This window comes from Lygodium microphyllum, chromosome 7 (assembly GCF_053477565.2).
Source record: "Lygodium microphyllum isolate KBCC chromosome 7, Lygodium_microphyllum_v1.1.10, whole genome shotgun sequence".
Taxonomy (NCBI): domain Eukaryota; kingdom Viridiplantae; phylum Streptophyta; class Polypodiopsida; order Schizaeales; family Lygodiaceae; genus Lygodium; species Lygodium microphyllum.
This window is the reverse complement of record NC_141141.1, coordinates 89,541,993-89,557,393: the sequence shown is the minus strand read 5'-3', so window position 1 is coordinate 89,557,393 and position 15,401 is coordinate 89,541,993. Positions and strand designations below refer to the sequence as shown.

The 15,401-nt window shown below is 39.1% G+C and overlaps 1 protein-coding gene across 3 annotated transcripts; it reads right to left on the bottom strand.

Moving 5' to 3' along the window:
• Window positions 1-265: 265 nt before the first annotated feature.
• LOC148033677 (uncharacterized) lies at window positions 266-13,060 on the bottom strand. Of its 3 annotated transcripts, XM_087681618.1 has the most exons (15): window positions 13,040-13,059; window positions 12,875-12,936; window positions 12,225-12,717; window positions 5,026-5,119; window positions 3,091-3,147; window positions 2,874-2,929; window positions 2,250-2,481; window positions 2,062-2,148; window positions 1,906-1,983; window positions 1,738-1,821; window positions 1,593-1,657; window positions 1,270-1,480; window positions 1,093-1,181; window positions 891-1,005; window positions 266-808 (listed from the first exon to the last, which is right to left on the bottom strand). In XM_087681618.1, the coding sequence occupies exons 3-15, from the start codon at window positions 12,710-12,712 to the stop codon at window positions 767-769; spliced, it is 1,698 nt and encodes a 565-aa protein (XP_087537744.1). In that variant the 5' UTR covers window positions 12,713-12,717; window positions 12,875-12,936; window positions 13,040-13,059; the 3' UTR covers window positions 266-766. The 3 variants fall into 3 exon arrangements, with proteins under 3 accessions (XP_087537744.1, XP_087537743.1, XP_087537745.1); XM_087681617.1 differs by having other exon boundaries at window positions 12,225-12,936; window positions 13,040-13,060; XM_087681619.1 differs by lacking the exons at window positions 12,875-12,936; window positions 13,040-13,059 and adding an exon at window positions 7,066-7,145 and having other exon boundaries at window positions 12,225-12,273.
• Window positions 13,061-15,401: the final 2,341 nt, after the last annotated feature.

The window sequence follows — 15,401 nt, the reverse complement described above, 5'->3', positions numbered from 1 at the left end:
ATCAATCAATTGCTAGAAATTCCAACCAGTCCACCAAACTAAAGCTCTGGTTTATGCACAACTCAAACTCGCTTAATCAACATTATGAGCATTATACCACTTGGAAGACAATTGAGTTTCATGATCTACCAAATGGACGAGCAACAATTGCATGACACTAGCTTGTCAGTTCTGCCAACCTTAATAGCTTAATCAACATCCATTTTCAAGTAAACACTTCAAATTGACAGCCATTTCATACAAAGCACAGAAAACAGAGATAGAGTGAAAATGCAAGACTTGATAGTTACTGTCCGAGTAACTGATGCATGTCATTTCTATAGCGTGGACATCACATGACACATAGATTGGTCATTTGCAGTGCTAAATAAAATCAAAAGGCTTATGGCTCCACTTCCACTTGACCATAAGATGGTGGATATAACAATTTGCAGATAGGCCTGATGTGTCAGATCAGACTGCATAAAATACTAATGCGGTTAAAGAAATGGAGCCCCGCAGTCCAATTATGACTTCAGAATAAGCCATTACAACCAATGTTACCACTGAACCACACAAATTCATGCAGTATTCACTATCGCTTTTAAGATTACATCTTTCGCTTACAAAGAACTTCAGGAAAGAATGCATATAATGCACAATACAAGGAATTCACTGTTGATGCTACGCCATTGCCAGTATCTTCTACAAAAAAAAGCTGCCTCCTGCTTCTGTTGCCAGCTGCATCAGTAAGGCAGCTAACTCCAGGCTTGTGAAGCTCAGGTATCTATTTACTGTCTGGGAACTTGCCTTCATAAACTTGTGGAGTCTGCAGTCATGAGATACACACACAGTAAATCACCAGTTTTGAAGTCACAAAAACCTAATCCAAGAATATACAAATTACTTACCAGAAAAACAGTAGTGATCATCTTCCCAGCAAACCATCGGCCATGCAGAGCTTTCTGTGCCGAGATAGCTGACATTGTAGAATCAAACCGAAGATACACATGACCCGCACTATTCCTACATATTGCACCAAAAGATTAGGAATATTGCAATTGCACACAATGATAGTACAGTTTCTAATCACCAATGAGAAAGATGCTTTACTTGTCCACATATATATGCTTCACCACACCGAACTTAGAGCATTCTGATTGCACTTCATCCTTGATGTCCAGGTCAAACTCTGGATCCGTCTGTTCAGGAGAAAACATTTCCCAATTAGATGCCCAAATATCTTCACAAAATACCTTCATGGAAGGTGTAAGAAGAAAAGAACCATGCCTCTGTCCTAGGGTCAAACATGTTCTTTAGCAAGAGGCAGTCAGTAGGTGCTCCGATTGGTTCAATTGTTGTCGCCCCTAGTGCATTAGCACCGAGTCCTGGGTTGGGTAAACCAACCATCCCTGTAAGGCCTAAGCCCGGTACAATTGGTGCAACTGTGGGTGGTGTAGGTAGAACATTTAAGACCGGTGCAACAGCTGCTGCTGTAATACTGCAGGGAGCAAAACATATACCACTCTGTCAGAGGTCTGAACATGATAATTAATATGTTTCATTCCTCCAAACTGTCTCATTATTCATACTAGCTGCGCTTAGAACCACACCTTGATACTGTGCCAGTTCGATCCAGCTTTTGCATTAGAAGAGCTCTTGAGCGAGCTGTGAGAGACTGAAGCATGACCCAACCATTTAGTAAGAATGATCCTATAAAAGGTAAGGCAGAGATACAATTTACAGAAACAGCCATACCAGACCACCACCATCATCATCATCAAGCTCCCCAGGAGCTACTACAGCATCTTGCGCAGACATTTGATCTGTGACTGCCATAACCTATTAATACACAAAAAGCTTAGAAAGTAATGAAGCCACGCACTTGCATCCAACAAGGAAAACAAACTAGAATAAGCAATATACCTTGATAAAACGTCCAGCCATTTCCAATGTCCCATTAAGAGACTGTTGCGCAGCACGGGCATCCTCTAGCTTCGCATACTGCAACCAACAACAAGTGTGAGTGAGCTGGTCCAATTTACAGAGGCAAGCATGAAACAACTCTAGCTTATTCCTTACTTGTACAAAACCAAAGCCTTTACAGTGGCCAGTGTCAGGTTCTGTTGGAAGCTGAACCATTTCAACCACACCAAATGGTTCAAATACCTAGGCAATAAACAGTAACCACATCATAAAACCACCCACTATAGAGGTATATGAACATGTTGCTCATTGCAAAAAAATACCATCTCATATCACATCCTCACCTGCCTCAGCTGACTCTCTGTTATGTGAGGATGCAGGTTTCCAACATACAAGCGTCTCGCACCTCCAGAATATGGTCCCATGAGACCACTGGCTCCAGAGGCTGTACTTGTTGATTGGACTAGATTTTTTTCAGCCTCAGAAGGCTTCACCATGACTGGCTGACCAAGCAAGGGTTGACCTGTCAAGGCAATGGCCATAGGTACTGACATTGCATCATAAAACTCAATATACCTGCAGAAAGTATTCACCACATCCGTGAATATTACAATAATTTCTAGTATCCACAGCCTGACAAAGTTGCAAAGTAGAAAACAGGTAAAATTTTCACATATCAATAAATAATTTTGCAAATCAACGCACATTTCCAAGAAATACAGCTCACACAACATAACTATATGTTGTTGACACCAGATTTTAATCAGACAAGGCATTGAAGCCCAACATAGTGAAAACATGTATAACTGCCACAAATACAACACAAGAAACAGGACAGGAGGAACAGCCTAAAAATGAGGGTTGAACAGAAGAACAGCGTATATCAAGTAACCACGTGCAGTGCAGCCCTTAGACACTCATTTTATTTTGGTTATTGCTGCATTATTGAGTCAGGAACCAGTGAGTACCCAACTCCTTTTGATCGCCTTGAATTCCGATCCATGATAAGCCTAACATCTCGAACCTGTAAAATTTCACACAGAGCGTAGCAATGTCTCTCACAAACATCATGGATATGTATACTCACGTATACAAGGAAAATCTACAACTAGCCTTTCCTGCTCAAGGGAAACATTGTATAACTAACCTTTACTGCTTTGAGAAAAAAAAATGCATATGACTGACCTTTCCTGCTCGAGAAAAAAACTCATAGACATCCCTCTCATCAGCCTTCAGGGAGATCTGCAACCAGCCAGAAAGCCACTCTGTCAAAATAATGTGCTGGGATTCATAAAACTTCCCTTTGAGTTGCTCCTCGTGCAATATCACAGACCCAAGATTCAAGGTCACATTAATGTGGAATATAAGATCTGAGCAATGCAAAAACCTCCTGCAACTTACACTGCTTACCCAATAACATCGAACTTTAAAAAGATCACTAAAGCACTGATGAGACCTACCAAAGATTCAGAAATATAATGTCAATGAGGACACTCAGCACAGCATACACATTCCAAATTCAGAACACTGTAAAATGTAACACATCTCTTCCATGAGACAGTGCACATGCAATTCTATCATAGATAGTCTCTAAGAGTCTAGGTGCATGAAAGAAAGGTACCTATAATGAGAAAACAACCTTCAGAAAATGCTGACCTTGCTTATCAGCACCTTTATCAGAAGCCTACCTCTAGTTTACACACAACAAAAGGCAGGCTTTCAGGACAAGCTACCACTTAGATACCAGATTGTTAAATCAAATTGACCTCTAGAGCCAATTTTTAAAAAACACCAAGTCAAAACGTCTTCATGTTTGACCACTAAATCAGAACACCTTCACTCTGCAAACATGAAGAGACATGGCAAACAAGGCAACCATCTCAGTCAGAAAGCTACTGAATGAAAGTCGTTGCAGCATATTTCAAGCTTACAACTTCTGCATGCAATAAACCATGCTAGGGAGACCCAGAAGCTCGTATTATGAGCAAAAAGAAAGCTGTAACCCCTTCAACCATCCACTGGCTATCTTGACAATAAGCGGCACACCTGTTCACCGTCTAGCGATAGACCAAAACATGTAAGCCTGAGAAATAGATATTAAAGTTGCATCGAAGCACATTCCAAAACCCCTATAGTGACCATACAAGGGCAACATTAAGTCAATCTGTGTAACATGCGTAGTGGACAGACACAAAACCACACGCATATAGCATTTGCATGAAGTAATCTTTGACCTTGAAGAAGTCATCATATTGCTGTGAATCACTTTGGATGTTTATAACTTCTTCCAGACTGAGTCAACAATCATAGTAGAAGAATCATAGTCCTGCATGAAGCCAAATAGCTAAGACCAGGCATTCACTTGCTTTTTCTTTCTAGCGAAAAACTATTCCAAGTGAAAGAATGGCATGAGATGTCATGAACCCATACCTCTTGAGGCACTTGATATAGCAGGAATCACCTGTACTTTCCTGACACACAAGAAATAGTGCAAGGCATGGGACATAAAAAAGAATGTGCATAAAGTCTAAATCATCCATCTTCTGGCCAAGAGATTTGCAAGGATGTTCCATTGGCTAAAGATGCCATACAGCACACATCCATGAGCAAGAAGGGCACAGCAAAAACCAGCACAGGCCAACCCTCAAAACTATCTTGCTATTAAAATGCCTGAAAAAAAGTCAATGTAGCAGGAAAATCCAGAGAAGCACATATAACAAGGCACAAACGCGCCCTGCCCAACTGACAGAAGCAAAGAAAAGACTATCAGTCTATATGGTACTTGAGAAAGTCATATCAATGCTGTTGTGAACAAGAAATGAGAGGAACAATCACCAGGAGACCAGCATCCCTGCATAAAATGACCATTCACACTTACTGCATATTACAACTTTCACAAAATTCACACTTATCATTTCATATACGAATACAGCATTCTGCTTTGCAAGTTGCAATATGAGGATTTAATATTTAGGCTTATCAATAAACGTACAAATCATGGAAACTGAAACTGCATCTTACTACACAAAAGGAACCTCATACAAAACATATCAAACAAGCTAACTTTGATGCTTCATTGATTGGAAAAGGAATAATCAATTTTTTAAACAGACAAAAAACCTGGTAAGCAAAAACTGTCCTCTGATCTCGCTCTGGATCTGCCTCTGGCTCAGCTGCAACTTCCTCTTTCTTTTCCCTCTTTTCTCTGGAATGACTGTTCAGAACAAAAGTATTATGAGTAACTCGCAAATGCCAGACTCATTAAATACAAATATAATGAACATGTTGTTTACATAATTTTTACAATAAAAGCAAGTCACCATCAAAATCTCAACATCCATCCAATTGGGCACTTGAAAAACTTAAAACATGATAGTAGAACCTGAAGACAGATTCGAGCATATGAAAAATCAGCAAAGAACAAAAAGTAATTTTTTAAAATGCAACATTTCCTTTTGAGAATCAAAATCTACGAAAGTCCAGAGCCCATCCAAAAATTTGGTGTGCATCTCTTGCTACTTAATTAAGAGCTGAGGAAGTTAAAAGCACATCGCATTTGTTTTTGACTCAGCCTACAGTGCTCAGGGACAACAACAAAATACCTTAGAATACCTCAATTATACATACTAAAGAACGTGCAATATGATGTTGAACAAAAGGGCTTCCCCTTCTATGGGATTCTTGTCATTTTGTTTTTGGATGGCATTTTGGTAACAATGCTTCTGATCAAGGTCACAAGGAGCAGCTCCTAGCAGCCAGCAAGCCCTAGGTCATCACAATCCTTCATAACTGAGATTCAGAAGCTCAATCCCAGCTTTTCTACAAGCAGCTCATATATACCTCCTACCCAGCAACATCACGGACTAACTCTTCCCACAACAGAAAACATTGTGATACCACATCTCCAAATATACAAGGGGAGCTAGATGCTCCTATTACCAATACTCAAATACACAAACACAACATTGGCATAAAGCCTTTGCACCCCTTGTAGCATTTATTTATTTCTTTATTCCATGAGTCCAAGATATATAAAAATACAATCAAATGGCATTTTCGAAACTCACCGGCATTCCTGAGTTCCCTCAGATACAAGACCCAATATTTCTTTACTTCTTTATTCCAGGAATATGTGAAAATACAATCAAATGGCACTTTTGCCACTCACTAGAATTCCTAAGATCCCTTGGATACAAGACCTGGTACACAATCTCAAGCACAAATTTACTACATGCACTGAGATAGTTCAGCCAATCTAGTATAACTTGGATCTCTTGCCAATTGTGCTAGGACGAAAACAATGCAAACAACAATCAATCGTCCGCTTCCATGAAGGCAAAACAGCAGTGCAACCAATCAACCTCCACAACAAAAAGAAGAACCACAAACTTAGAACAGCTTTTCCCAATAGAGAATCAACATTACCAAGGCAGGCAGCAACTTTGCTAAGCAAAGATAACAAAAGACCTACTGAAACAACAATGTGAGCACTCAAAGTACCAACTGAAATGCCTTCGAAAATAATGTGAAGGGCAATGAACATAAACTAACTTTCACACCCAAAATAGATCAACAAATAAACAAAAACACTCACTGAATAGGAGAGCTAGAATGTTCTTCCATGGTAAACAACACACAAGATAGGCTCTAAAGGTTGGTGCGTTTTATGGTATTACTTCACCATTGTTCAACCCTTGTACAAATCGCAAGTGACTTGCTATCACAAACTAGAAATCTCTCAAATCCAATGATTCCCATGTGCATTGCTTTTGATCAACCCAAACTTATCTCTAATACAGTGTCCTCAATTGCTCTCGCCAACCTTAACTAAATGCACAACAAATTTATCCACTTACACCCTACCAAGTATAATACATATGAATCCATACTATCCTCAATCAAATCAACTTGTAAAAGTGACATTTGAGATATTTGTTGCGCACTCCAACAACGTATAATATATGCAACTGTCAATTTCAAACTAATATGATCTACTATGCAAAGCGTCAACCATAATCATGCATTTTTCATAAGTGGATGCAGCAAAGGAAGTGTATACGTGTGCTAAATAGACCATTGAACACAAAACAAAAAAAAAAAAAAAGAACACAGCAAAAGAAAAGAACTCAGAAGAAGACTCAAAAAATGGAGTCCATATACCAAGACATGAGACGGTACAGAATCGATGTGAGTCACTGGATGTCAAGGCACTAGCACCGGCTCCTCTCTGCAACAAGGACCTGTGAAAGATAGACGAATGATGAATGAGGTATGGAGGGGGAGCTTGAAATAAATAGGCCAAAAGAACCCATAAATGGCAGCAAGCCACCCAGCATTTAATGTTGGCCAGCCAACATAAAATGCCAAAATAGCCATCATAAAAAACCAAATAAAATGCCTAAATAATCAATATAATATCTTGATGCCCTAACCCACTGAATCACAAGCACAAACCAAGCCATGAATTGACATGTCAGCTAATACCCTCTCTCAAATCATGGATAATCTAATTGATACAAAATACTATACAATGAGAACGTCCCATCATAGTACATACAACATCCACTAGAGTAGAACCATGGATACCCAAGCAGTGAGTGTGCAAGCCATCACCAAGGTGCCTCAGAGAGAAACTGATATCGATGTCGATCATATCAGCTCCTGAAAATAGGGAAGAATCAAAGCGACTCTCTATGTCTGTCAATGGCTCGCAGTAGCATACAAGACCATCCTGTCAAAAGTGCCTCTAAACATACATGACCATGGAATCCTAACCTTTGGCCAAACCGCTGAAGTATCCCCTCATGAGCTCAAACTAGAAGCCAATCCTATTCTCTACCAAATAACAACCATCATGAACCTAGATATTAATCGCAACTCCAAGATTTGAATCCATTAGACTTCAATCGATGTGTCAAGGACACCCCTCTCTTGAATCTATGTATCTGTATACCTGTATAGATGAGGCTCACCAACCCCACCACACCACCCTCTCACATTCCCTCTCTGGCAGTAGAGAGTCGTGAGGTATAACTACATCACCTATCCTAGAAAGCAACAGGAGGGGTTGTCATGCCCTTCCTTCCATCTGAAGACAAGGATCCCTTCCGCACCTTGGCCTTCACCTTGGCTAAGAATCAAAATCAAAATCTGAGGAAGAGGAGGACTCATCAAAGAAATCCACATCCTACTACTTCTTCTTCTTCTTCCTAGAAGCCACTAACTCTTTACAATCCTTCCACAAGTATCCCTTCTTACCACAGAGATAACGCTGAGCCTTCTACCTCATCCTATCATCCCACTTTGAAGTTGCAAGAGCCTCACCAAAACATGTATAATGAGATAAAAGCTTGCCTTGTAGACACAGAGATGCCTCATGCTCAAGCAGCATGAAGGACATATGGATAATGGATAACGCTCACAAGTGTCAAGGATGTCTGCACCCTCAAAGCATTGGCTACTCCATCAAACTCTCGAGAAAGCTTGTAGAGTATCATCCCCACAAGATATACCTCTGAAAGATCAAATTGCATGTGTCAAATCTCGTTCTACACTTGTGTAACACACAGCAAAAACGATTGATAGTGTCCTTAGGCTCGAACTTAATCTACTGGACTATCCATAAAGTGTCACTCCATACATGGTAGAAGGTGCCTCGTACAACATCTAGAGGTTCAATCATACTTTTGAAGATCTCAAGCAAGAGATAACCATCAATAGAACTTCCTTAGAAATACATCGAAAAATAGCATAATAAGTACACGCATTAACCATATTCCATGTAACTAAAGCTTCCTCATGCTTGTCCTTGTCAAAATTATATGGAACTAAAAAAGGACGTTTAGAACATGCAATAGCACTACAAACAATATGCTATAACCGCTTCTGCACAAAGCAAGCTTTCATAATAGCACTCCAAGATAGATAGTCAAGACAATGTAGCTTATCATTAGTAGAAGTGCAGAAAGGAGCCATCAAGAGAGGATAAGAAGAGAAAAGAGGATAGAAGGTACAGAGAGAGAGAAGTCACCCAAACCAATAGCAAAGGCTGCACAAAATGAGAGTTAATACAAAGTGGGAATCAAAATCTAATCAAAAGATGAGGAAGACAACTGCAAGGGGTTCAAAATATAGCTAAAAAATACCCAAATTGGCCAAAAAAAACATGTACACAAGGTCGTCCAACTAGCAATCAAGGTCAGAAAACCAATACGAAAGCTAAATTAAGCAATAAATGCAGCGAACTAACAAAAACAGGATTGAATGCTGACGCAAGTTGAAAACGCAAATTCCTGAGCAATAAACGCAAACTATAGTAGACAACTAACAACCTGGAAGCAATCAATAGTAGGCCACCGGATCAAAAGAGGTATTACAAACCTGTAATCAATAGAAGAACATCAAAAAGAACATAGATCCTACAATCTGATTCCATGTCAGAAGTGAATGCAACAATGGAAGTGTATACGTATGCTGAAATAGAATGTTGAACACAAGATAGAGAGAAAAGAACACTACAAAAGAAGAGAACTCCAAAGAAAACTCAAAAAATGGAATCCATATAGCAAGACATGAGATAGTACAAAACCAATGTGAGTCACTAGTTGTGAAGGCACTAGCACCGCCTTCTCTCTCTAGCAAGGGTTTGTGAACGATAGATGAATGATGAATGAAGCGTGGCGGAGAAGCTTAATAGGCCAAAAGAATGTCATAAATGACAAGCCAACTAGCATTTGATGTTGGTCGGCCAATATAAAATGCCAAAATAGCCATCATAAAAAACCAGGTAAAAGGCCTAACTAGATAATATTCTGGTGCCCTAGCCCACTAAATCACATGCACAAACTCAGCCATGAACTAACATATCTCCTAACAGCATCAATCACAATGCTTTGCCCTAGTCTTTGTGCACCCGATTCATTGTCAGACTGAGTAAATTCAAACATGCACTGCTACCAAAGCAAATCATTATTCTATTTATACCTAAAAACAAAGAACAATAGCTTTCAGTTGTATTGCATGCATTTTGATTGGCCTTGCCTTACGTTTCCCTAATTTTTCCATGTATTTCCTGTGATAGAAGAGTTGTACTCTATATTCCTCAAATTGAGGCAAATGGCTGAATATCTAGTAATTTTTTGTGTCACAACTAATCCATGGGCACTCAATGACCTTGTTATCTTTGATACTAGCCTCCAACCAACAATAGCATATTCAAAGTTACACATAAACACTTCCGCCTACCAAATCATAAAAATGATAGCTAGCATTTGAGCCCAACTATTATGGAACATTTACTTTGACAACTATTTTACATAGTTTCCCACACAATCCGCATTGTTTCTCTCACAAATAGAGAAACTTCTTGTAATGAAACTAGAAAAAATCACTTTCTTCGCAACAAAGTTATCAAAAAAGTATACAAGGTTGAAGATCTCATGATGAAATTCAAATCAAAAGCAACATTGTACCTTGCAATAAATGGAGTTATAGAGCAGCCCAATGGATTCCTCATGCCAACAAGAGAAGATTGACTATTTTTCTCACTCTATACATGCTATCAACTCCGGCTAAAATCTACCATTTCTAAAGCAAAGAAGTAACGAATGGTTGTCTCCAAACTTGGGCTGCTCAAATGAGAGAGAAAGAGACAAAGTCAGAGAGATCCCAAGTAGCCAAGATCAACTCTCTAAATGAGTAACCAATTGCACTTTCGTCAAAGTTTGAATGTCATTGAGGGCTAATTAATCAATGGCTAATTGATCAAAAGTAAGCTACTCATCAAATCAAACCTAACAAGCCTACTTTACAACCTAAGTGAGTTGATTAGTGGGCAAAGCTTTCAAATGATCATCAAATCAATAAAGACCACATTTCTTAGATTCCTTTGAAAATTGCACATTTTCCAAGCTCATTTTGTCTTGTTCTCATACCATATAGCTCATACACTTGCTCACTGCATGCCCAATGTTAAATCCTTCACTATTGATACAATGGACACTGTGCCAAGAGCTAGGGATACCAGAATTACAACTCATTTAGATCTTAAATTCATTTTCCATTCTAGTAACGATAGCACTAATGATAGAGTTGGCCATGTTGATCAGTCAACATACCATGACTTATATTTCTTCTACATCAACCTTGTAGATCTTGAGAGAGTTAACGTAGACTAGCGTGAGATATATTCTATGAATCGGTCTCTTAAACCAAGTGATAGATAATGAAATAAATGACCCAAACCCTAGATAAAAGCATTATAATCAATATTATCATTGAGTAAATTTGATGCAAAAAAATGACTTTTTTCCCTCATCTTGAGCAACTTTTCAATGCTTGCAATCATTAACCAAAACTTCACTAGTAGCGAACATTCCCAGAAGCATGAAATAAGAGAATGAGTGCTTGGAATTGAAAAACAAAAGCCTAAAATAGGAGAACCAATCCAAAAAAGTTTAAATAATCATAATTGATGAAGCATTCAAGCTCTCATTCCCTATAATCATTCCTCATTGATCCCCCTTGAAGAAAAGGGAGAGGGTGAAATAAGCCCTTCCTCCCTCCGCCCCCCCAAAAAAAGGGTAGGTAGATAGAACCAACCAAGTCATAAAAACGAGCCAAGTTGTCAAATTATCAACAACCATCGATAACATCATCTTGGTAGACAAGATAAATTAGGTAGAATACACCACAGAATTGTTCATGGTGGAAAGAATTGAATGTTAAGTGCCCCACCTATGGTAGAGTCCATCCCCTCAACGATATGGTTTAAAGTGATGTTTTTAAAGAGGGCCTATACATTTCTATCTAATCCTCATTTCCCAAACTTGGTAGCTATGCTATTGTAGCAAAGATAGCTTGAACAAAATGCTGGTAAGTGCTTCAAGGGCTTCAATGCCTTTGAAACCTTCTTTGTCTCTATTGTGATTAAAAAGACAAAGGAAACAAGTCAAAGTTACACATTTCTATTGCACAATGTTTAGCTTGAAAACATTAAAAGCAAAGACACTGAAAGAAACTTGTAGATCATGACAAAGACTTTCTAAACATCCCCCTCGAATTGCTGCAATGCCTTCATAACTACTGCCATCCTTTCATAGAAACTGACCCTTTTAAACTAATGGGAGAGATCAATCCAGAACAAAGTTAACATGGCAATCTCCAACATTAGCACTACAACATCAAACATTGACATCTATGCAAAAGACACATCCAAAGAAGCATGTTCCTTGTAATCTACTACTCTGAATACCTATCGTTACTAACATACCATAAAAACAAGCAGCTTCAGAACCTAGGATCAAAAGAAAACTTCTTACCGATATTCCCGATCATAATCCCTTATACCATGCTCCCTGTCTTCTCTTACTCGGCTGCCTTCCCTCTCCCTGTCTCTGTCCCTATCAGTATGGTAGTCACGACTTCTGCTGTGAGACCGTCGATCCTTGCTACGGCCCCTATCTCTGTCCCTCTCTTTCTCATAATCCCTGTCAATATCCCTGCTACTTCTGCGCCTATCCCTATCTGAATAGTCCCGCTCCCGATCTCTGTCCCTATCTCGGTCCCGGTGCCTTTCTGATCTTTCTACATCCCTTGATTTCTCTCGCTCACTGCGGTTTCTATCAGACTTCTCTGATCTTTCTAGTTCGTGTTCCCTCGACCTTTTGCTTCTCTCGTCACGCTTGTGTGAATCCCCGTCACTTCTTCTCTTTGAAGAGCCTCTCTCACTAGTAATACCATTTGAATCTTTAGGAAATTCCTCAGGTTCTACTGCCTTCTCGAGGTACTCGTACTCATCGAAGTCCATCAAACCTGATTGTATCAATTATAAGGAGCTCAGCAACAGACTGATTGCAGAAACTAAGGCCACGCCGTACGTTAAGCCTTGAATTTGGAGAAAAGCAACGTCCGAAAGACGCAGAAGGCCTGAAGGACGCACGGCAATCTCCTGAGGAATGACCGCAAATACCTCGAGAGGGCGCTGGCGATGGCTACGATGTTCTCCTGTGAATTCCGAGTCTCGGAGAAACCCTAACACCGGAAGAAAGTCAGTCCTATAATTCCAAGGAAGGTTCTTTCACACTAAAGCGACCTTCACAAAGGAAAGAACTTAGGATGCGAGTATGGAACTCGCCTGTATACGAAGATGAAACCTTTTGGACGCGAAAACATATTAGATTACAAACGGACCAAGTTTTTTATAATGCAGGGAGAATATATTAACAAATAAAGGAGTGATCCATGCAAGCTACCAGCATAGGTGGGTTTTTTATTTTCTTGAAAATGTTAGGTTGTATTTAAAAAGGAAAAATATATATATTTGGACTTTAAACAGTAAATCCTTCCTTGTGCAAAACAGAACTACTACAAGGTTCATAGGAACCAGCTTTCTGTATAATGTTTTTCCTATTTACAACTCTCAACTCTGATGTTTGGGAGCTTAAAGTTTCCTGACATTTAGTACCTATTGGCGTTGTTTGTCAAATAACTCATGCAACATGTGCTCACACTCCTCTAGCTTGAGTCTTCTTGATTGGTGATCTTTTTGAGCTCCCTACCTTCGCCTATTGCTTCTCCAATTGCTTTCCCTTTCGTTTTTCCATTCCTCTTTGACTCCGTGTACTTTGTGCATTCCTTTATTATTTGTTTTCCTTTGGTTGTAACCTATAGCAAAAATTTAGGATTCAAACCAAACCATGGATTCACTAACACCTAGTCAAATATTGCTTATCCATATTTGCCATAAATAATTGCTCCTTGGCCAATTCCAAATAACTTGAGATATTCCTTAAGTCTCTCCTAGCAGCATTTCTTTCCATGCAATCTTTGTGGGGTGGAATGGAGCTATCAAAACTTGCACAAAATTCAATAATTTTTCATTAATAGTACAACTTAGAAAGAGATGAGATATTATTTCTCGTTCATTCTTGTACATGGAGCAAAGCCCATCACCTGTGCCAATTTCTTTAGCTCTTTCATTAGTCCATAATGTGTTGAGGAGAGTTAACCACATGAGACCTAAGGCTTTAGGCTCAATGCACTCATTTGGAATATGTAGTTCCATTAGTGGGCATTCTAGTTTAGGCTCCATCTATTATTGAGTTTGCTAGTTGGTTTATTTGTTTCGTTTGTTAACTCTTGTATTGAAAGAAGGGGTTTGTCATTATTCTAGCAAATGCCCCTAATATTGAAAGGTTTATTGAGTTGTATTTTCAGTTGGGTCCCCAATAGTTTTGTCAATCTTGAATGAGTCTTGTTTCTACATCTATTAGGGCTAATCTCTATTTAAGTTCTTCCATGTTTCTCCAATCACCTCTTTCATAATCCCATAGGTCTTTCCAATGTTTGACCCCCTTTTTGTCTACCTTGTATGCCAAGGGAACTAGGCCTACTAATATAGTCCCATGAAAGATGTTATGCCAGATAGAGTCAAAGCCAAACCAAGGTAGGGTGAAGTTTTGCTTGGGAAAGAGGTAGGTGAACTCTTTTAATAAGAACCAAGCACTCCAAATGCTTTTGGCTAAATTTGAGTAGCTTTTAATAGTCATTTTGGTATGATTAAAGGAGATTGTTACAATCTATAGTCCTTTCCATTTGGGAAAGCCTTCCAATGCAAACTGTTTACAACTGTCTTAGAATAGTATGGACTAGTACTCCTCTTCAAAATGGAAAACTATCCATTTGGTAGCTAATTTTTCTACTTTGTGTATCAAATTAGGGAGGCCTGATCCTCCTTCTTCCTTGGGTAGTGTGCACTGCTCCAAGGCTACCTTGGGTATTTTAAACTTTTCACTATTTCCACCCCACATACAGTTTTTTACCATAACCTCAAGCTTTCTTAGTCCTCTTTTTGTAGGCTTCCAACATGACAAAAAATACATTATTGAGGGTATAAGTATATGCTTTAGTACCACTACCTTGCTTACAAAATAACATTGGAGCCCCATTGGAGGTCCTAAAGATATTGCACTTTCTTTTTTACCTTATTTAGCACCCATTCCCACATTTGTTTGAGGGTTACCCCAAATCCCATGGGTATGCCAAGTAGTCTAAATATCTTACCAGGTTCTATTTCTTTACAACCCTCATTACCACCGGGGAGACAGGGCAATCGATGTTTTGATTCTTGTTTTGGCAAGGTTGACTAGAGAGCTTGAAGCTAGGTAGAATGTCAAAATGCATGCCTAGAAAGCCTTTATGAAGCTTTCATCATTATTAACAGTTCCATTAGTGTTGTCAACAAAGAGGTTTAAAAAATATGTGCTTAATGTTGGGAAGTTTAATGTCTTAAGGCCTTCCTTCTTTAATCTCTTCTTCTATAGGCTAGCCTAAAGCACCTAAGGAGATTGCAAATAGTAATGGGACCAAGGGGCATGTCTGATTGATTTGTATAAAGGGAAGGCGGATGATAGGTCCTCATTGATTACTACCTTAGCACTAGCATTTCCAAACAGGGTGCTCACAAACTTGATAAATCTTCTCCTCAAACCCATGTC